The sequence below is a fragment of the Anomaloglossus baeobatrachus genome, chromosome 11, assembly GCF_048569485.1.
Source record: "Anomaloglossus baeobatrachus isolate aAnoBae1 chromosome 11, aAnoBae1.hap1, whole genome shotgun sequence".
Lineage (NCBI taxonomy): Eukaryota > Metazoa > Chordata > Amphibia > Anura > Aromobatidae > Anomaloglossus > Anomaloglossus baeobatrachus.
Genome location: NC_134363.1, coordinates 83,483,933 through 83,506,803, shown reverse-complemented (window position 1 = coordinate 83,506,803; position 22,871 = coordinate 83,483,933). Strand labels below are relative to the sequence as shown.

The following is a 22,871-nucleotide window of genomic DNA, read 5'->3' as shown; positions in this document are numbered from 1 at the left end:
AATGTTGCAAACCCTGATTGTGGGCACACAGCGTAAAATGCTACAATGGATGAATGGATAGATGTCAAACATATATAACGTCCCACCCCCCTGCATATTCTAAGCTGGCGCCCTTTAGTGCCTTTCATGTGACACTAAAGGATGCCTAGCCTTGTATTTAGCCCAAAAAAAAAAAAAAAAAGAATTAAAATAAATGACGTGGGGTCCCCCCTATTTTTGATAGCCAGCTAGGGTAAAGCAGACAGCTGTAGCCTGCAAACCACAGCTGACAGCTTCATCTTGTCTGGTGATCAATTTGGAGGGCTCCCCAAGCTGTTTTTTTTTTTAATTATTTATAAATAAATAATTAAAAAAAAAAAAAAAAAAACGTGGGGTCCCCCCAAATTAGATCACCAGCCAAGGTGAAGCTGACAGCTGGGGTCTGGTATTTTCAGGATGGGAAGAGCCACGGTTATTGGACTCTTCCCAGCCTAAAAATAGCAGGCCGCAGCCGCCCCAGAAGTGGCGCATCCATTAGATGCGCCAATTCTGGCGCTTCGCCCCAGCTCATCCCGCGCCCTGGTGCGTTGGCTAACGGGGTAATGAATGGGGTTGATACCAGGTGTGTAATGTCACCTGGCATCAAGCCCAGCAATTAGTTATGTCACGGCGTCTATCAGATACCCGACATAACTAATTGACAGTAATAAAAAAAAATTGACAACAAAAAAAAATTTATTTGAAAAAACACTCCCCAAAACATTCCCTGATTGACCAATTTATTGAAAAGAAAAAAAAAATCCACAATAATCCATTTGGATGTCCCACGTCGCCTCTGGACCTTCTAGAATATGGGGGACACGTTCAGGGAACGTATCCCCCATTTTCTAGGAGGGCAGACCCTCCATTTGAGGAGAGTGGGTGCAAAGAATCTGCACCCACCCTCCCTGGGTCACAGCTGCAGAGTGCGAGCAGCCAGCGTCCTGAACACAGGAAGCTGACAGCTGCGCTCTGCACATGTGACCGGAGTCTGCTGAGAAGGAGCCGGAGGAGGGGGCCGCGGGGGATCAGAGCTGCGACAGGTATGTATGACACCGGGGGACACCGGGGAACACCAGGGGGGGGGTAGGGGGGGACCCGGCGGGGCCTGGGGAGCAGGTTTCTGTCGTATGTGTTATGGCACATACGACAGAAACCATAGGAACATTGGAAATGCGGCCGGCGCGCTGCTGTGATCGCCGGTGCGCGCGGCCATCTTGGATTTTCGGGAGGGGGTTGGGGGTCGGGGGGGGCACTTTGGGGACACCGGGGGACCGGAGGGAACCGGGAAAAAGATTTATCTCCCATCTGGCATGTTTGATCATGCCAGATGGGAGATAAATCATTTTTTACCGGCGCGGTCATTTACTATAACTTGATGATCGGTATACGGTGTATACCGGTCATCAGGTGAGCGGGGACCGGAAAAACCGGCCCGAATCATGATCTCCAGGGTCTCAGCTACCCCCGGCAGCTGAGACCCCGGAAATTTTCTGACTCTGGGGGGCGCTAGACCCTTTTTTCCGACCGCCGTTAAAAAGCGGCGGATCGGAAAAAGTACCCTTATTTACCGCCGTTAAAAGGCGTATCGGCGGTCGTAAAGGGGTTAATACTAATTGTTGACACTTTGTTTTGAAGATACCCCTCCTCCTATCCAGGCACTACAGACAAGGGAATGCATTATCAGAAAATAATCTAATGTTTAAAATAGGTTTTTATATTTTTGATTAAAAAAAATTAAGAGATCCTGCAATTTTCATGTTGGCCACAGGGGCCAACGTCCTGTTTCAGCAACCATCATATACAGACAGCTTCATTAGTCAGACCCCAACCACATCTTTTGCATGTGCCAATGTCATGGTCACGGAAAGGGAAGAAGGGTCAGCTGTGACATTGCCTGTCCTCTGACTGGATAACTATGCACAGGAGAAACCATTGTAACCCTGCCTGTGATAAGGAAATTGCTGTCAATTCTTCCTGAAAGGACAGGAAGTGTAAAATAGTCTTTAAAAGAATCACCACCAGGATTTTGGTATATGAAGTAAAGGCAGTGCCATACTGGCACTAAGATTTTGAATCCAGGCATACCTTTTCTAGAAAGATAGGATGCTTGGTTGATGAAATATTTTTAATCAAAGTTGCAGAAAAGCAACTTTGATGTGTGCAATGGGGGGGGGGAGGGGGCAGGCAGGCCTTTGTAGGTCGGGTCCTTGGCGTTTATTCCTATCCTCCTGGCTTTTTCTGCAACTTTGTTTCATCAACCAAGCATCTGATCTTTCTACAAAAGGTATGCTTGGATTCAGGATCTTAGTGCCAGAATGGCACACTGCCCTAACTTCATACAGCAACATTCTGGTGGTTGTTTCTCTTTAAGGCCTTGTGCAAACAGTGTATTTTTGGCACTTTTTATGCATTTTGATCACAAAACTCCATGCAAATCTTTAGGCCAAATGAAAATCCTGAAAGTTTGTGCACATTTATTTTCTTTTTCCCTTACAGATTTGCAGCAGAAAAATCTAAGTTAGGCTGGTTTCACACTACGTCTTTTTAACATCCGTTGAAAACGTTTTTTTAGCGGAAGTACGGATCCTGCTTTTACAGCAAATAACGTATGCAAACGCATATGTTATTTTGCAGGATCCTGCACTGGATGTTTAGGGGCGGGCATTGGAGTCATGTGATCGGGAGTGAGGGGAGCTAGACTGGGAGCCGGCTTCTGACAGCTGCAGACGCTGGTAACCAAGGTAAACATCGGCCTTGGATACCCGATATTTATCTTGGTTACGAGTGTCTGCAGCTGCTAGGAGCAGGGCTGCCTGCACGCGTAACCAACGTAAACATCGGGTAACTAAGAGAAGTGGTTACGCGATATTTACCTTGGTTACGAGTGTCCGCAGCTCTCAGGTGGGGGAGAGGGAGGGAGGGAGGAAGGGGGAAAGACAGATAGAGAGAGAGAGGGTGAGGGAGGGAGGAGGAGAGAGAGACAGATCACGCGAGACTGGTTCTGGGCATGCTCAGTACTTTCTGGGCATGCTCAGTACAAAAGCAGGATCCTGTCTATCAGCACGCCAGCATTCACCTGCGTTCGCGTGCGTTATAGTGCGGATCCGGTGACTTGCAGTATTTTGACGCAGCTCAAAAACGCTACAAGTAGCGTTTTTGAAACATGTTAAAAAACTGCAAGTCACCGGATCCGCACTATAACGCACGCAAACGCAGGTGAACGCAGGTGGACGCGAGTCCATTGCAAATGCATTGAAATGAAAACGCATTTGCACTGGATCCGTACTTCCGCTAAAATAACGTTTTCAACGGATGTTAAAAAGACGTAGTGTGAAACCAGCCTTACTTACTGGTAATGTTTTTTCCAGAGCCCATAACAGCACACCAACCCAAAGAGAGAGGTCCACCCATCTTAGAACAGGAAACCCACTGAAATAAAACTGTGGCAACTCTTCTCTGCATCAGTTAAATTACAGAGCCAGAGAGGATTACCAGAAACCATAATATTTCCAAATCACCAAACACACCACACTACCACTAAACTGTGGCTTAAAAACGCCAAATGCAAAATCATCAGGAAAAGGAAGGGGGTAATAGTGGTGGTGACGTCATGGGTTCTAGAAAAACCCATTACTGGTAAGATTCAACAGTCTTTAGAGATGGCCCACCGCTTGTAGAACCCTTCTACCAAACGCTAAATCCACCGTGGATGACAAATTAGTCTGTAGTGATTAAAAAAGGTGGAAGGAGACAACGACCAGGTTGACGCCTTACAAATCTGTTCAAATAGACACGTCCGCCCTCTCTGCCTAGAAAGTCGCCACCGACCTGATGGAATGTGCTGTAATACCTTCCGGTACGAGACTGTTCCGGGCTGAATAGGTTACACCAATTGCCTCCCTCACCCATCTTGCTATGGCGCCCTTTGAGGCCATAAGGACCTTCTAAGTCCCCTGAAAGAAAATAGACAAAGATTGACTCTTCCTCCAAGCCCTAGTTGACTCTACATGCTATACCAGGGATCTTTTCTCATTTAGAGTAGGGAGCCTTTCTTCCTTTGGGTTTTTAGGAGTGGCACTGAAGGAAGGAAGAACTATTTCTTGAGATCTATGGAAGGTCCTAGTGACTAGGCAAATATGCAGAGTCTGTTCTTAGGACCACTATCATCCAGGATCTGGGTGCATGGCAGACTGATAGAGCCTACAGATCACTAACCCTTCTAGCCGAAATTACTGTTATTAATAAGACCACCTTAAGGGTAAGGTTCATAAATGAGGCCTGAGAAAGGGATTCAAAAGGGGAGACCCCTTATGGAATCCAGCACTAGATTCAGATCCCAGAGAGGAAAAACCCTCAGGGAAGGGATAGGTGTGGCTCTTTGACCTGCATAGTTGCTCAGTGGTTAACACTGCAGTCTTGCAACACTGGGGACCTGGGTTTAATTCCCACCAAGGACAATATCTGCAAGGAATTTGTATGTCCTCCCCGTATTTGCGTGGGTTTCCTCCGTGTACTCAGGTTTCCTCCCACACTCCAAAGACATACTGATAGAGAACTTAGATTGTGATCCCCAATGGGGACAGTGTTGCCAATGTATGTAAAGCGCTGTGAAATTAATGGTGCTATACAAGTGAATAAATATTATCTAATAAACCTTTTGATCCAACTGTCTCCTGCCGGGTCGTAGTTATAAAGTGCTTCCAAGGCTGATACCTGTAGCTTCAGAGTACTAACGGCCAAGCCCATTTCTATCCCCTTCGGGGGAGAGGCCAGATGGGTAGGTCCAATTCTTGAGTTCCTTCAGAAGTAGAAAGGAATTTCTTACAAATCCTACCATAAATTTAGATTGTTGTTGGCTTTCTGCTTCATAGGAGAGTAGAAACCAGATCCCTGGAAAACCCCTGGCTTGCCAACAATTTCCTCTCAAATTCCAGGCTATTAATGCAGGCCCGAAACGAGGGTGAAGTACTAAGCCCTGGGAAAAGTGGTTCGGAATCTCCAGCAGGATCCAAGATTCTTACAAAAACATCTTCCTCAGCCAAAAGAACCAAGGTCCCCACAGGATGCACGGTTTAACCCCTCAGCACCACAGGCGCATGCTAGTAGACTCCTGCCACCACCTGGACTCCTGCCACCATACCCTATGGACCTTCTCCCAGGCTAAACCACTGAAGTCATTGTCAGGCAACTACCTGGATCGGTACCAGTTTGTCTGATCTTCCACATCCTCAGACCATAATGTGGCTTTCAGCCCTTGGTCTTGATACATCATCTCAGCTACATCCTTTCTGGAATCCCATGATCCCTGAATATTAGATTGCGCCAGAGGCATACCTAAACATAGGTGACTACTGAGGTCTCTTGCCATATGCATAAATTCTGATGATACCTAAACCTCCTGTGCATGACCTTGAGTCACTATACTGCAGCTCTCACATGAGCATTGGACCCGATGTGCTTTTCTGATGACAGAGCTACCTACCACCCATAGTGCATCCCCACATAGGTTTTCCCATATATCACTATTTATTCTGTGATTTAGCATATAGTCAAGCACACGTGTTTGTATCCTGCACACCTACCCATCTCCATATCCTGTTCTCTAGTTTGTCCGACCTGAGGAAGGCCGGTAGGCCGAAACTTTACTTGGCGGACCCTTGTATGGCACTTTTTTTCCACATTTTTGCACTAACAAAAAAGAAAACGATTTTGATATCAATTCTGTGTTTTCTTCAGTCTCTATGGGAAATAGTGTGCCGGAGTTACCCTACACTATTTTTCTCCTGAGCACCTACGTGAGGTCTTTTTCTTATACAAAAGAACCAAGCTTTTCTGGGCCAGAATGGGGTGATTAATATCATTGCCTGATCCTCCCAGATCTTCCTCAAAACTGCCAGTATTCACATGAGGAGGAGAGGCAGAAAGCAGTCCTGAGTTCCAAGGCATCTGAAAGGAGTCTACTGCCCATGGATTCTCGAGGGGGTTTAAGGAACAGAACCTATTTACCTTTCTGTTCTCCTTGTTGGAAAAGAAGGGAATTTTGTTACTTACCGTAAATTCCTTTTCTTCTAGCTCTTATTGGGAGACCCAGACGATTGGGGTATAGCTACTGCCCTCTGGAGGCCACACAAAGCACTACATTAAAAGTGCAAGGCCCCTCCCCCTCTGGCTATACCCCCCCGTGGCATCACGGGTTCTCTAGTTTTAGTGCCAAAGCAAGAAGGAGGAAGCCAATAACTGGTTTAAACAAATTAACTCCGAATAACATCGGAGAACTGAAAAACCGTTCAACATGAACAACATGTGTACCCGCAAACAACAAAAAAACATCCCGAAGGACAACAGGGCGGGTGCTGGGTCTCCCAATAAGAGCTAGAAGAAAAGGAATTTACGGTAAGTAACAAAATTCCCTTCTTCTTCAGCGCTCTATTGGGAGACCCAGACGATTGGGACGTCCAAAAGCTGTCCCTGGGTGGGTAAATAAATACCTCATGTTAGAGCTGCAAAACAGCCCTCCCCTATGGGGGTGTCACTGCCGCCTGCAGGACTCTTCTACCTAAGCTGGCATCCGCCGAAGCATAGGTATGCACCTGATAATGCTTGGTGAAAGTGTGCAGACTGGACCAGGTAGCTGCCTGGCACACCTGTTGAGCCGAAGCCTGGTGACGTAATGCCCAGGACGCACCCACGGCTCTGGTTGAGTGGGCTTTTAGCCCTGAAGGAACCGGAAGCCCCGCAGAACGGTAGGCTTCAAGAATTGGTTCTTTGATCCATCGAGCCAGGGTGGCTTTAGAAGCCTGCAACCCCTTGCGCGGACCAGCGACAAGGACAAAAAGTGCATCGGAACGGCGTATGGGCGCCGTGCGGGAAATGTAGATTCTGAGTGCTCTCACCAGATCTAGCAAACGTAAGTCCTTTTCATACCGGTGAACCGGATGAGGGCAAAAAGAAGGCAAGGAAATATCCTGATTAAGATGAAAAGAGGATACGACCTTAGGAAGAAACTCCGGAATGGGGCGCAGCACAACCTTGTCCTGGTGGAACACCAGGAAGGGAGCCTTGGATGACAGAGCTGCCAGCTCCGACACTCGCCGAAGCGATGTGATCGCAACAAGAAACGCCACTTTCTGCGACAGCCGAGAAAAGGAAACTTCCTTCAGAGGCTCGAAGGGCGGCTTCTGGAGAGCAACTAGTACCCTGTTCAGATCCCATGGATCTAACGGTCGCTTGTACGGGGGCACAATATGACAGACCCCCTGCAGGAACGTGCGCACCTTAGGAAGACGTGCTAGACGCTTCTGAAAAAACACGGATAGTGCCGAAACTTGCCCTTTAAGGGAGCTGAGCGACAAGCCCTTTTCTAACCCCGATTGCAGGAAAGAAAGAAACTTGGGTAATGCAAATGGCCAGGGAGACACTCCCTGGGCCGAGCACCAGGATAAGAAAATCTTCCACGTTCTGTGGTAGATCTTAGCAGAATTCGACTTTCTAGCTTGTCTCATTGTGGCAATCACTCCTTGAGATAATCCTGCAGATGCTAGGATCCAGGACTCAATGGCCACACAGTCAGGTTCAGGGCCGCAGAATTCTGATGGAAAAACGGCCCTTGGGACAGTAAGTCTGGTCGGTCTGGCAGTGACCACGGTCGACCGATCGTGAGATGCCACAGATCCGGATACCACGACCTCCTCGGCCAGTTTGGAGCGACGAGTATGATGCGGCTGCACTCGGATCTGATCTTGCGTAGCACTCTGGGCAAGAGCGCCAGAGGCGGAAACACGTAAGGGAGCTGAAACTGCGACCAATCTTGAACCAAGGCGTCTGCCGCCAGAGCTCTTTGATCGCGCGACCTCGCCATGAATGCCGGGACCTTGTTGTTGTGCCGGGATGCCATTAGGTCGACGTCCGGCACTCCCCAGCGGCGACAGATTTCCTGAAACACGTCCGGGTGAAGGGACCATTCCCCTGCGTCCATGCCCTGGCGACTGAGGAAGTCTGCTTCCCAGTTTTCTACGCCTGGGATGTGAACCGCGGATATGGTGGATGCTCTGTCCTCCACCCACATTAGAATGCGCCGGACTTCTTGGAAGGCTTGCCGACTGCGCGTCCCTCCTTGGTGGTTGATGTATGCCACCGCTGTGGAGTTGTCCGATTGGATTCGGATCTGCTTTCCTTCCAGCCACTGCTGGAAGGCCAGTAGGGCAAGATACACTGCTCTGATTTCCAGAACATTGATCTGAAGGGTGGACTCCTGCGGAGTCCACGTCCCCTGAGCCCTGTGGTGGAGAAACACTGCTCCCCACCCCGACAGACTCGCATCTGTCGTAACTACTGCCCAGGATGGGGGCAGGAAGGATCTTCCCTGAGATAATGAGGTGGGAAGGAGCCACCATTGTAGAGAGTCCTTGGCCGTCTGGGAAAGCGAGACTTTCCTGTCCAGGGACGTTGACTTCCCGTCCCATTGGCGGAGAATGTCCCATTGAAGTGGGCGCAGATGAAACTGCGCAAAGGGAACTGCTTCCATGGCTGCCACCATCTTCCCTAGGAAATGCATGAGGCGCCGCAAGGGATGCAACTGGCCCTGCAGAAGAGATTGCACCCCTGTCTGTAGTGACCGCTGCTTGTCCAGCGGAAGCTTCACTATCGCTGCTAGAGTATGAAACTCCATGCCAAGATACGTTAGTGACTGAGTCGGTGATAGGATCGACTTTGGAAAGTTGATGATCCATCCGAAAGACTGTAGAGTCTCCAGCGTAGCATTCAGGCTGTGCTGACATGCCTCCTGAGAGGGAGCTTTGACCAATAAGTCGTCTAGGTAAGGGATCACCGAGTGTCCCTGAGAGTGCAAGACTGCTACCACCGCCGCCATGACCTTGGTGAAGACCCGTGGGGCTGTCGCCAGACCAAATGGAAGAGCTACGAACTGAAAATGGTCGTCTCCTATCACAAAACGTAGAAAACGTTGATGTTCTGTAGCAATTGGCACGTGGAGATAAGCATCTTTGATGTCTATTGAGGCAAGGAAGTCTCCTCTGGACATTGAGGCAATGACAGAGCGGAGGGTTTCCATCCGGAACCTCCTGGCGTGCACATGTTTGTTGAGCCGTTTTAGGTCCAGAACAGGACGGAACGAGCCGTCCTTTTTTGGAACCACAAAGAGATTGGAGTAAAACCCTTGCCCTTGTTCCTGAGGAGGGACTGGGATAACCACTCCTTCCGCTTTTAGGGAATCCACCGCCTGCAGCAGAGCATCTGCTCGGTCTGGATGTGGGGAGGTTCTGAAGAACCGAGCTGGAGGACGAGAATTGAACTCGATTCTGTACCCGCGAGACAAAATGTCCGTCACCCACCGGTCTTTGACCTGTGACATCCAAATGCCGGAAAAGCGGGAGAGCCTGCCCCCGACCGGCGATGCGGAGGGGGGGGGGCTGGAAGTCATGAGGTAGCCGCTTTGGAAGCGGTACCTCCATTTGCTTTCTTGGGGCGTGTGTGAGTCCGCCACGAATCTGAGTTTCTTTGCGTCCTCTGAGTCCCTTTGGACGATGTAAATGGTGTCTTGCCCGAACCTCGAAAGGACTGAAACCTCTGCTGCCACTTTTTCTGCTGAGGTTTGGATGTTCTGGGTTGTGGTAAAGAGGAGTCTTTACCCTTGGACTGCTTAATGATGTCAGCCAATGGCTCGCCAAACAGTCTATCTCTAGACAAAGGCAAACTGGTTAAACATTTTTTGGAACCAGCATCTGCTTTCCAGTCCTTTAACCACAAGGCTCTGCGCAAAACTACCGAATTGGCGGACGCCATTGAGGTGCGACTGGTAGATTCTAGGACCGCATTGATAGCGTAAGACGCAAACGCCGACATCTGCGTGGTAAGGTGCGCCACTTGCGGCACTGCTGGATGCATGATAGCATCCACTTTTGCTAAGCCAGCTGAAATAGCCTGGAGTGCCCATACGGCTGCGAATGCCGGAGCAAACGACGCGCCTATAGCTTCATAGACAGATTTTAACCAAAGGTCCATCTGTCTGTCATTGGCATCTTTAAGTGAAGCGCCATCCTCCACTGCAACTATGGATCTAGCTGCAAGTTTGGAAATCGGGGGGTCTACCTTTGGACACTGTGTCCAGCGCTTGACCACCTCAGGGGGGAAAGGGAAACGCGTATCTTTAGATCGTTTAGAGAAACGCCTTTCTGGGTGAGCGTCGTGCTTCTGGATTGATTCTCTGAAGTCAGAGTGATCTAACAAAGCACTCAATTTACGCTTGGGATAAAGGAAACGAAACTTTTCCTGCTCCGCAGCCGCCTCTTCTGCTGAAGGGGCTGGGGGAGAAATATCCAACAGCCTATTGATGGCTGAGATAAGGTCGTTTACCATGGCATCCCCATCCGGGGTATCCAGGTTGAGAGGGGTTCCAGGAGTGGATTCCTGATCACTCTCATCAGACACATCACAGGGAGACTGATTGCGCTGAGACCCTGAGCAGTGTGAAGACGTCGAGGGTCTTTCCCAGCGAGCTCGCTTAGGGTGGCTGGGGCCATCATCTGAGTCATAATCCTCGGCCTGTGAAGCCGGGGACCCCCCTGTGGGCTGGATACATTCCAAGTAAGGGGGACCTGAGGACAGAGGCCTCGCCGTGCCCAGAGACTGAGCCCCATGCATAGATTGCAAGGTCTCAAGGATTTTTGCCATAGATACAGACATATTATCTGCAAAAACTGCAAAGTCTGTCCCTGTCACCGGGGCAGAACTTACAAGCGTCTCAGCCTGGGTCGCTACCTCTCCTGACTCCGGCTGGCGAAGCAGCACCGGGTCGGAGCATTGCACACAATGGGGGTCATCGGAGCCTGCTGGTAGATTAGCCCCACATGCAGCACACGCAGTATACACAGCCCTTTTTGCCTTGGCCGCCTTGCGTTTTGAGGATGACATGTTGCTGCTTCCACAGAGCGATCTGGGATATGCAGCCAGAAGCGCACCTCACAGTGCAAGTAATACAATAACTATATATCTGTACCCAGTACACTGATACACAGTGAGGCACTAGAGGGACCAGCACAGAAAAATCGCTTACCGCCCGCTTAAAAAGCGGGTGTGTGGTCGCCAGATAGCCCCTAGTCCAGGTCTCCCAGAGCCTTGCGTCCTTCCTCCAGCCAGGCATTGTAATGGCTGCCGGCGTCTCGAGAGAGGAAGGGGGGCGGGCCCTGGGCGTTCCTGGCCAAGAGCGGGAAGCCTGCTTCCCTCTGTGCCAAGTGAGAGGGCTGGAGCATGTAAATCAGGCTCCAGCCCTCGTCGCTGCTAGCGAACAGCGTCTCTCCCCTACCCTGAATGACAGGGTGGGGGCGGGAACGAAACGGAGCTGCCGGCGTCCTAGGCCCAAAAAGCCGGGGACTCAATTTATAACCGCCGCCGCCGTAAAAGCGCGGACGGCGGATCCCCGGCGCACCACAAGTCACAGCAGCGCCGCCCGGTCCAGAGGGGGTCGGCGCTGCGTTCCCAAACACAAACAATCCCCCAGTAATCTGTAGGGACACCAACTCCACGTTGCGGTCCCCGGCGCACTACAACACCCAGCCAGCCCGGAGTGTGTCTGTGCCTGCCGGGGACACAGAGTACCTGTATGATGCAGGGCCTGTCCCTGATCGTACTCCTGCTCCGTCTCCATCAGGTTCTAATGGGTCTGTGGATGGAGCCCGGCATCAGAGCTGAGAGGCCGGCAGGATCCCACTTCCACAGAGCCCTACAAGGGGATGTGGAAGGAAAACAGCATGTCAGGCTCCAGCCCTGTACCAGCAATAGGTACCTCAACCTTACAACACCATCCAGGGGTGAGAAGGGAGCATGCTGGGGACACTATATGTGTCCTCTTTTCTTCCATCCGAAACAGTCAGCAGCTACTGCTGACTAAAATCTGTGGAGCTATGCATGGAATGTCTGACCTCCTTCGCACACAAAGCTAAAACTGGAGAACCCGTGATGCCACGGGGGGGTATAGCCAGAGGGGGAGGGGCCTTGCACTTTTAATGTAGTGCTTTGTGTGGCCTCCAGAGGGCAGTAGCTATACCCCAATCGTCTGGGTCTCCCAATAGAGCGCTGAAGAAAAGGTCCATTACCGGGAATCCCAACCATACCACAATCTGGTTGAAGACACCCGGGTTTAGGGATCATTCCCCTTCTGACTCAAGTAATCATATGCAACATTCTCCATCTGCCTTATGTGTAGTGCAGAGCGGATAGATGGCTCTGCACTAGGATAAAGATGTCCCAGGTCGTGCTCATCAGGGAAAGAGACCTCGTGCCCCCTAATGGTTTAGCTATGCCACATATACCCTGTTGACAGAGAAGATGTGAATGTATGGATCAAGTAGCACTGGAAGAAACTTCTTTAAGGCTTTTCCAATTGCCCATAGCTCCCATAGGTTGGAAGCGCATAGTCTCTCCTGGGAATTGAACCTCTATGTGCCCTGTCAGTAAGCCCCCCCAGCCCAACATGCAAGGTGGAATGTCTGCAGACATATTTTGTATGTCCAAACACCAATGAAGGTAATCTAGCACCAGTAAGGAAAGTTCTATTGCTCCTTCTAAAAACCCATTCTAACCGCCTCTGTACTTCCAGCACTTCCCGCTGTAGGCAACAGGTATGGACTAGTGTTGAGCAAGTACCTATTTGTACTCGTTACACTCATAACGAGTACTGTCTAATACTCGCATATTCATTCCAAATAGCATGTGCAAGGCAAGTCAATGGGGAAAAACTTCAAAGCAATGAGTAACCCAAATGCCGTACTATTCGTGCAAGTAGCGAATAGTGCACAGAATTCGGGTTACTCGTTACATTGCGAGTATTCCCCATTGACTTGCATTGCACATGCTATTCGGAACGAATACGCAAGTAGTAGAAAGTACTCGTTATGAATATAGCGAGTACGAATAGTAAGGTACTTGCTCAACAGTAGTATGGACCTGAGTCCAAAGGATTGCTGGAATACATGGTGTAAGAGAACATAACAAGGACATGGACTTTGAGTGACATGACTGGATTGTCTATTGTGGAAGACAAATCTCTTATGCTGTGAATCTTCTCTGATGCGAGTAGACGATTGGGATTGTGAATCCAAGACAAGATCCCCCAAAAAGGTCTGCCTCCTTGATGGCTGCAGCAACAACTTTTTTAGGTTTAATATCCAGCCTAATTTTGTCAAAATTGTGGTCACTGACAGGATCTGGGAACTGCAGTACTCCTCTGATATTCCCACTATCAGGAAGTCTTCCAAGTGCGGTACTAGGAGAATATCCTCCCTGTATATGTGGGCCATCACTTTTTACTATTACTATCGGAGCCATGGTGAGTATGAAGGACCCTGAATTGGAAATACCTTATTGATCCCCTCATATGGAGGGCTTTCTGATGTGAAGCATGGATCGGGATGTGGTAGTAGGCATCTATGTGGTCCAGTACCTCCATGTAGCAGTTTGAAAATAGCTTTATTGACAATCTTACAGACTCCGACTTGAAGAGACATTAAATCCGTCCTGTGGGCACCATCTGGTTTCTCTATTAGAAAGGGGGGGGGGGGGTGATAGAAACCTGGGCTCTTTTCCTCCTTGAGGACTCTCACTAATACCAACTTGTCGACTAAATCGATTACTTCTGTCTGTAGTGCAAGTCGTCTCTCCTCTGAACCTGCTGATTGATATTAGTGACCCTCAGGAGGTGTGTGTGTGTGTGTGTGTGTGTGTGTGTGTGTGTGTGTGTGTGTGTGTGTGTGTAGGGGGGGGGGGGGGGTCAAATGCAACCTTCAATTGAGCCCCTCTAAGATCTCTAATATCCAGCTGTTGGACGAGATGTCTTTCCAGGCGTGGAAAGTAAGAGGAGGGCCTTCCTCCTACCTGGATAGCGATGTCATTGCGTAGTCGTCTTCCCTTCTGCGGAGGGACCTCCGAACATGAATCTGGTTTGTCTCTCCTCGCTTCCTGTTCCTTTGGGGGAGGACTTGCTCTTGGCATACCTCTTCTTTCAAAAGGAATGAATCCTTAACAGTGTAGATGAAAACTAGGAAAACATTTCTTCCTACCCCCAACCTTCTTCAAGATATCATCCAAGGTCTTAAAATGGAATTCCCCCCCACAAGGACCATAGCTTAGACTTTGATTGGGAGTCACCCGGCCAGCTCTGAAGCCACAGGGCCCTTCTGGCGCAGTTTGATAATGCTGCCAATTTTGCTAACAACCTCATATCTGCAGAGGCATCAGCCAGAAAAGTCACTGCACCCTGTGCCAGGGATAGGGTGGGGAGGAGCTTATGGGGGCATTATCCTTAAATTGTTCCTCAGTCTGTTGGAGCCACACTTTTAAGGATCTCGCCACACAGTTGCCAGCAATAATAATCTTTATTTCTATAGCGCCAACATATTCCGCAGCGCTTTACAATTCAGGAGGATCATATACAAACAAGTAACAGTTATAGAAATACAATATTTAGAGGAAAAAAAAAAAAAAACAACACAACCCTGCTCGTGAGAGCTTACAATCTACAATGAGATGGGGGGGGGGGGGTTGGAAGAGGCAAGGTTCAAGTGTTTATTTACAATGACAATCCAGCCATCTCACGGAAATGGGGGAATAGATAATGGTTTCCTGGACCAGTGGGCCAGAGCCTTGAGATGCCTTTGGGTGCCATGGAGTTATGTTGTGAGAAGTTGTAGAGGGACTATGTGAATCGAATCTGATCAGGGAGTGTGATAGGCCGCCCTAAAAAGATGCGTCTTTAGGGTGCGTTTGAAGGTGAGTAAGTTGGGATTTGTCCTAACTTCTTGGGGTAGAGCGTTCCAGAGGGTTGGTGCAGCTCGGAAGAAGTCTTGGATCCGGGAGTGGGAGGTTCGAATTAGTGTGGATGTTAGTCGAAAGTCGCTTGCAGAGCGTAGAGAACGGGTGGGGTGATAGACAGAGAGGAGAGTGGAGATGTAGGGGGATGCCGCACTGTGGAGAGCTTTGTGGGTGAGAACAAGCAGTTTGAATTGGATCCTGTGATATATGGGCAGCCAGTGCAATGACTGGCACATAGCAGAGGCATCCGAGTAGCGGTTAGCCAGATAGGTGACCCTGGCTGCTGCATTAAGGATGGACTGTAGAGGGGAGAGTCTAGTTAGGGGGAGACCAATTAATAGAGAGTTACAGTAGTCAAGGCGAGAGTGGATCAGGGCCATGGTGAGGGTTTTTGTCGTTTCCATAGTGAGAAAGGGGCGGATTCTAGAGATGTTCTTGAGGTGCAAGCAGCAGGAGCGGGCAAGAGATTGTATGTGGGAGGTGAAGGAGAGATCAGTGTCAAGTATAACACCCAGACAGCGGGCCTGCTGTCTAGGACTTATCGATGTGCCACACACAGAGAGGGAGATGTCAGGTTTAGGAAGGTTGGAGGATGGAGAAAAAAGAAGAAGTTCAGTTTTGGAAAGGTTAAGTTTCAGACAGAGAGCAGACATGATGTTGCAAACTGCAGTCAGGCAGTCACTTGTGTTCTGTAGTACAGGGGGGGTGAGCTCAGGGGATGAGGTGTATAGCTGTGGGTCATCAGCATAAAGATGGTACTGAAAGCCAAATCTGCTGATGATCTGTCCAATTGGGGCAGTGTAGAGGGAGAAAAGAAGAGGGCCAAGGACTGAACCTTGACGGACCCCAACAGTGAGAGGGAGAGGAGAAGATGTGGAGCCAGCAAATGATACACTGAATGAACGGCCAAGAAAGATAGGAAGAGAACCAGGAAAGCACAGTGTCCTTTGGGCCGATAGAATGGAGCATAGAGAGAAGGAGACTGTGGTCAACAGTGTCGAAGGCGGCAGAAAGGTCAAGAAGAATAAGCAGAGAGCAGGGTGGATAAAAATCTTGATTTTTTTAAAAAAATCAAAAAAATCAGATTTTTTTGATTTAAATCAGATTTTTTTGATTTAAATCATTTGATTTAAATCAGATTTTTTAATCAAGTTGTACACAAGCAAAACTTTGTCTTTTTGCAAATCTAATTGTTTTACACAAATAAAAATATTAAAACAGTTGATTATGAAACCTAATAATTTTTATTTGCACTATTAAACACTCAGAATTGAACTACAGAGAGTAAGTACTTTTTAACAATAGCCTATCTCTAACGTTTGAAGTAAGCAAACATCTTCAGTGAATACATCAGTCCTTTAAGCCTACTGTTTATTTAGGACTTTTAATAGGAAAACCAGTTGTCCTGCTTTAGCAGTTCCTAAGCGGTTTCGGACTGTTGTGTGCACAAAACCAAATGAAGAAAACAATCTCTCTACTCCTGCGGATGAAGCCGATGCAGTCAGTAGCTGAGTAGCTAGATTTATTATCTTTGCTGGAAGAACAAGTGATTGCGACTTCCACCAGTCCAGTGGTTTTAGTTCATTAACGACGTTATCTGCAAACATGTATTTTTGAAATGGTGCAGATTCACACTTCAATTTCAGCACAGTTGCCACAATGTCATGGTTAGTATTGGCGAGCCACTCCATTGCAGAGTTGATTTCTGCCATATAGTAAAACAAAAAAGATTTTTACTTACTTTGGGGTCCCCCCCTCACCCTGGCGTTAGATCGTTGCCCCTAGTTTCGTCCGTGTAACTATGGGCGCACATGCACACTGCTCTCACGTCTCATTTTAATCGTGATTTATATTAAAGAAAACCTTTTGATTTAAATCAGTGATTTAAATCATGATTAAAATCATGATTTAAATCGATCCGATTTAAATAGAAAAAAATCTTTTGATTTAAATCGTGATTTAAATCATGATTTAAATCGGCGTGATTTAAATCAATCCACCCTGGCAGAGAGTGGTCACCGTTACGTTTTGCTGTCAATAGGTCATTGGTCACTTTAACAAGGGCAGTTTCTGTTGAGTGTAAAGGGCGGAAGCCAGACTGTAAAGGATCTAGAAGAGAGTGAGTGGAAAGGTAGCGGGTGAGGCGAGAGTAGACCAGGCGCTCCAAGAGTTTGGAGATGAAGGGGAGATTGGAGACTGGTCTGTAGTTGCTTGTGCAGGACGGATCGAGAGGTTTTTTTAATAATGGAGTAATGATAGAGTGTTTGAGGGAGCAGGGGAAGATACCCGAAGAGAGAGATTGAAGATTTTAGTTAGGTGAGTGGTGACAACCGGAGAGACGGACTGGAGTAGAGGTGTGGGGAAGGGATCAGTAGGGCAAGTGGTAGGACGAGAAGAAGAGAGGAGTCTGGAGACTTCCTCCTCTGTGACTGGGTCAAATGTGGAAAGTGAGCTGGATGGGATATGGGGATGGATGGTATTCACAGCGCTTGGTGGCTGGGAGCTGATCTCTTGGCGGATGTTTTCTATTTTCTTTGTAAAATACGAGGCCAGGTCATCAGCATGAAGGTCTGTGATAGGAGTCTGTACTTTGGGACTGAGGAGGGAGTGAAAGGTGTCAAAGAGCTTTTTTGGATTGTTGGCAAGTGAGGAAATAAGGGTGGTGAAGTAGGTCTGTTTGGCGAGGTGAAGGGAATAGTTGTAGGTCCTTAACATGAACTTGTAGTGGATGAAGTTTTCTGGTGTGCGGGATTTCCTCCATAGGCGTTCGGCACTCCTGGAGGATCGCTGAAGAAATAGAGTTTGGGATGTGAGCCAAGGCTGTTTTACTCTGTGTTTGGTCTTTCTGAAGGTGAGGGGCGCTACTTGGTCTAGTGTAGTCCTGAGTGTCATTGTAGTGCTTTACAGCCATATCAGGACAGGAAAGTGAGGAGATAGGGGACAGTGATACGTGTAAAGAGTCTGAAAGTGTCTGAGAATCGATGGCCTATAGGTTTCTGAATGTGTGATTGGTGGGAGTGTGCTGGGATGAGCAAGGGTTTGTGAGTTTGAAGGAGAGGATGTTGTGGTCAGAGAGGGGAAGAGGTGAGTTGTCAAAGTCAGAGATTGAGCAGAGGCGGATAAAGACCAGGTCAAGGGTGTTACCATCTTCATGTGTCTCAGAGGATGAGAGTTGTGAGAGGCCAAGGGAGGTGGTGCGAGATAGAAGCTGGGATGCAGATGGGGAGGAGGGGCTATTTATCGGGATGTTAAAGTCTCCTAGGATAAGGGTTGGTAACTGAGGACATGAAGTGCGGCAGCCAGGCTGAAAAGTGGTCAAGGAACTGGGTGGGTGAGCCTGGGGGACGGTATATGACAGCTACTCTGAGGGGAAGGGGATGGAAGAGCCTGATGGTGTGGACCTCAAAGGATGGGAATGAGAGTGATGGAGCTGGGGGGGGATGACCTGGAAAGTGCATTGTGGAGACAGGAGTAAACCAACTCTACCACCATGTCTGTTTCCAGGTCTTGGTGAATGAGAAAAAGTGTAAACCACCGTGAGAGATGGCAGCAGGGGAAGTAGTGTCAGAATCCGGAATCCAGGTCTCAGTGAGGGCTAGCAGATTAAGAGTGTTATTGAGAAAGAGATTGTGGATGTAAGGAAGCTTGTTACATACGGACCGTGGATTCCAGAGAGCACAATTATAAGAGGGAAGTGAGGGTGTACAGGGAATGTTAATATTATCAGGGTTTCTATGGGAGGTGGGGGAGGGGGTAAAGTTAGCATGGGGTGGCCCGGGATTAGGAGAGATATCCCCTGAAAGAAGTAGGAGTAGAAGGAGAAAGATAAGATAATTTTTGGACTTGTGGCATGGCTTTTTGTGTAAAGGTACTGTCACACATAACGAGATCGCTAGCGAGATCGCAGCTGAGTCACCGTTTTGGTGATGCAGTAGCGATCCCGTTAGCGATCTCATTATGTGTGACACTTACCAGCGATCAGGCCCCTGTTGTGAGATCGCTAGCCGTTGCAGAATGGTCTAGGTCATTTTCTTCAAAGGCGACGTCCTGCTGGGCAGGACACATCGCTGTGTTTGACACTGTGTGACAGGGTCACAGTGACTGCTGAGATAGTTATACAGGTCGCTACTGCGACCTGTATTGTTCCTGCATCGCTGGTAAGATCTGACTGTGTGACGACTTACCTGCGATCCCTATCAGGTCGCATCGTTTTCAGGATCGCTGGTAAGTCGTTGTGTGTGACTGGGCCTTAAGTCCCTGGAGCTTGATTGAATGAGCTGGTCTTAATGCTCCTACTGACATCATTGCTGCGAAATTACCTGCGTCCTCCATAGGAAGAACACAAGCAGGAGACTGCAGCGAACTGAACCCTGATCGTGGGCACAGGCAGCTGTGGTCTCCTGCGGAGGAGACGCACAGCCCCGCAGGTCAGGACTCTCTGCGTTCAGAACGCAGAGAGTCCTGATCATGGGCACATACCCTAACTGATTAATGTGAAAATTGCAAGACTGCCAATTTGTTTTTCTTGTTGTTTGATTTTTGTTTGACCCAGTTTGTGGCATATGATTTACTGGTACATCATATGTCTGGTTACTGTGTATGGAGCAAACTCCCCTCATTCCTAGAATATGCTGGCTATGACACAGCAGCCAGCATGTTGGGGTAAACAGTGACCAGAGCTAGTTTCAAACAATACTGTTTAACGATTTAAATGTGGTTGTCAATCACAGCTGCATTTAAAGGGAATATGCCACATGGTTTTGCCACCTAATCTGAGAGCTGCATAATGTAGGGGTAGAAATTCTGATTCCAGGGAGGTGTCAATTACTGAGCAGTTTATAAGCTGGTGTCACACACAGCGACAACGACAACGACGTCGCTGCTACGTCACCATTTTCTGTGACGTTGCAGCGACGTCCCGTCGCTGTGTGTGACATCCAGCAACGACCTGGCCCCTGCTGTGAGGTCGCCGGTCGTTGCTGAATGTCCTGCTTCATTTTTTGGTCGTCACTCTCCCGCTGTGACACACACATTGCTGTGTGTGACAGCGAGAGAGCGACGAAATGAAGCGAGCAGGCAGCAGGAGCCGGCGTCTGGCCGCTGCGGTAAGCTGTAACCAGCGTAAACATCGGGTAACCAAGGGAAGCCCTTTCCCTGGTTACCCGATATTTACCTTCGTTACCAGCCTCCGCTCTTGCTGCCAGTGCCGGCTCCTGCTCTGTGCACATGTGGCTGCAGTACACATCAGGTAATTAACCCGATGTGTTCTGTAGCTAGGAGAGCAAGGAGCCAGTGCTAAGCAGTGTGCACGGCTCCCTGCTCTCTGCACTGTGACATGTAGCTGCAGCACACATCGGGTTAATTAACCCGATGTGTACTGTACCTAGGAGAGCAAGGAGCCAGCGCTAAGCGCGGCTCCCTGCTCTCTGCACATGTAGCACAGCGACGTTATGATCGCTGCTTCTGCTGTGTTTGACAGCTAAGCAGCGATCATAACAGCGACTTACAAGGTCGCTGTTACGTCACAGAAAATGGTGACGTAACAGCGACGTCGTTGTCGCTGTCGCTTAGTGTGAACCCAGCTTTAGTGTAGTTTTGATAAAATCACTGTTTAATCAGAAGTTAGAGGATCACTTGACCTGCTGCCAGGTAGTCCAGCGTATTTACGAACTCTGTATAGCTGCTAAGTCAGCAGCACAGAAAACATTGATTTTATCAAAATGACAGCAAACAGCTGGAATCAGGGTCTGCGTCTACATTACGCTGCTCTCAGGATGAGGTAGCAATCCTGGTGGAAGATTCTCCATGACCACAAAAACTAAGGAAATTACAAAGATTATGATAAAAGGTTAAAAATAAAAAAAAAACAAAACAAAAAATGTAAAAAACACGTACCTTCCCACATCCTGGTACCTCAACACCATCCACTGGCCGTGGTATTTCAATAGATTTAACAATTCCATACTTGCTGCATTCATCTCGCACGTCTTCAACAATCTCCTCATACTCATCATCATCTAAGAGTTCTTCTGGCAAAACCATGTTCATCAAACAAAGTACTTCTGTTGGATGACCACCCATCTGCACCTGAGAACTCATGAGTCCAGGAACTTGCAGCGTTACTGGAGTCTGATTTATTGTGCTCTATAACAAAGGGAAAAAAAAGACAACCTTTAACCCTAAAATGGAACTAATTTCAACAAGCTTTGCACAAATCAATAGTACAGAAGATAATAAACTTTGTAATGTATATTTTCAGGGAACTCCACTTCCACCCCTTATCAGACACTTCTTCCCATTATACCTGAACTCACCATTAACTATGAAAGAAGTTAAAAGGGAAGGTGTAGGGGAAAAAAAAAATTCAATAACTGAAAAAATGTAAAGTTTTAATGTTTTGTTTAAATATTTGTTTTTAATTGAGCAAAATAAAAAGAAATTAAAAAGTTTGATATTTTCCACTCTTAGGCTATGTGCGCACGTAGCGTTCTGCCCTGCAGAAATTTCTGCAGCGATTTGAACAGCACACGTGCGCTTCAAATCGCTGCAGAAAGTCCGTAATGAAAAAAAAAAAGCCAATTTCATGCAATCTGCATCCAGCCCCTCCCATAGACAGAGCGGGGGCTTCATGCAGAGCGCACAGAATAAGTGACATGTCACTTCTTAGAACGCGCGCTTCGGGCAGCAGCCGAAGCGCTGCGCTCTAATAAGCCACGTGCGCATGGCTCCTGCACAATCTCCATAGATTATGCTGGGGATGCCGGACGCATGCAGTTACGCTGCGGTGCAGATCGCAGCGTAACTGCATGAAAACATGCAACGTGCACACATAGCCTTAAACACTAGGGGGAGCAGCTGCTGAAATCCTACTGTAGGACTAGCTTACATTACGGCTGCAGTAAAAGTGGGCAGAATCTGCTCTCCTGTGTGATGTCACAGCTCCACCTCCCAATCTGGGTGTTTCCAAAAGGAGAAGGAAAGATGAAGTTTAGGATCACAGTGCGGAGCCATTTTGTTGGTGACCACAAATGTAAAGTGTCACTAAGGACAGCTGCATAGTACCCCGGTCCAGCAATGCTCTGCCTGCACGCCCGTCTGCCCGCCCCGCCATGCTCTGCCTGCACGCCCGTCTGCCCGCCCCGCCATGCTCTGCCTGCACGCCCCGCCCACCCTCCCTGCATGCACGCACGCCCCGCCATACTCTGCTCTGCCTGCACGCACGCACGCGCCCACCCGCCCTGCACGCACCGCCATGCTCTGCCTGCACGCGCGCCCTCCCGCCCTGCACGCACCGCCATGCTCTGCCTGCAGCGCTCCGCTCTGCCTGCCCGCCCCGCCTGCAGCGGCAAGGAGAGCGGGGGGAGGGGGGGTGGGTCATTGGAGACGGTAGCAGAGCGGCGCCGGTATTAATACAGGCCGAACAGGTGACAGTAGGAAAGTGCAGCACCCAGCATACGCTGTGAGCTGCACAAATATGGTGCCCATCTCCTCCCTCTGCTGTGATCTGGACAGCTCAGGGGGCGCGTCCAGGTCACAGCAGGGACCTGTCCTGTATTAAGTATAAGTTCACAGCGTGACTATCAGAGTGAATGCACAGAGGGCTGCCACAAAGGAGGTAACTGTCGTTACACATAGCAAATCCTAGATGGCAGCCCCAGTGCTTCAGTAAAACTAGAATTATATAAAAAAGTAAACAGTGAGGTTAATTTTGTATTAAAAATACTTTATTTCATAATCACGATTAATACAAAAATAAACACGACATCTTTTAAGTTAGTCATGCTCTGTGGTGAATGTGTGTCATGTCGCTCCCCCCCACCCTCTTTTTAAAGGATAATGGAGCTCATCCTCTATGGAGAGGTTGAGGGGGAGGATTGAGACAAAGGAAACAGAGGCAGACAGAAACAAAGTGCAGAGCTCTGTAACAAATATTTTACCTCACATTAGGGGTTGATTCAGATCAACAGCTCAGCTCTGCTGCAGAATATCTTCCATGTTCTGCAGCTTGCCACTGAGCTAAAAAGTGG

At 48.6% G+C, this 22,871-nt stretch overlaps 1 protein-coding gene across 1 annotated transcript in view; it reads right to left on the bottom strand.

The window, feature by feature from the left end:
• U2AF2 (U2 small nuclear RNA auxiliary factor 2) overlaps positions 1 to 22,871 on the bottom strand; it is a 212,022-nt gene that overhangs the window by 9,178 nt on the left and 179,973 nt on the right. The window contains exon 10 of the mRNA XM_075327678.1: positions 20,740 to 20,988. Coding sequence (XP_075183793.1) covers positions 20,740 to 20,988 — 249 coding nt within the window. The remainder of the gene's footprint in view (positions 1 to 20,739; positions 20,989 to 22,871) is intronic.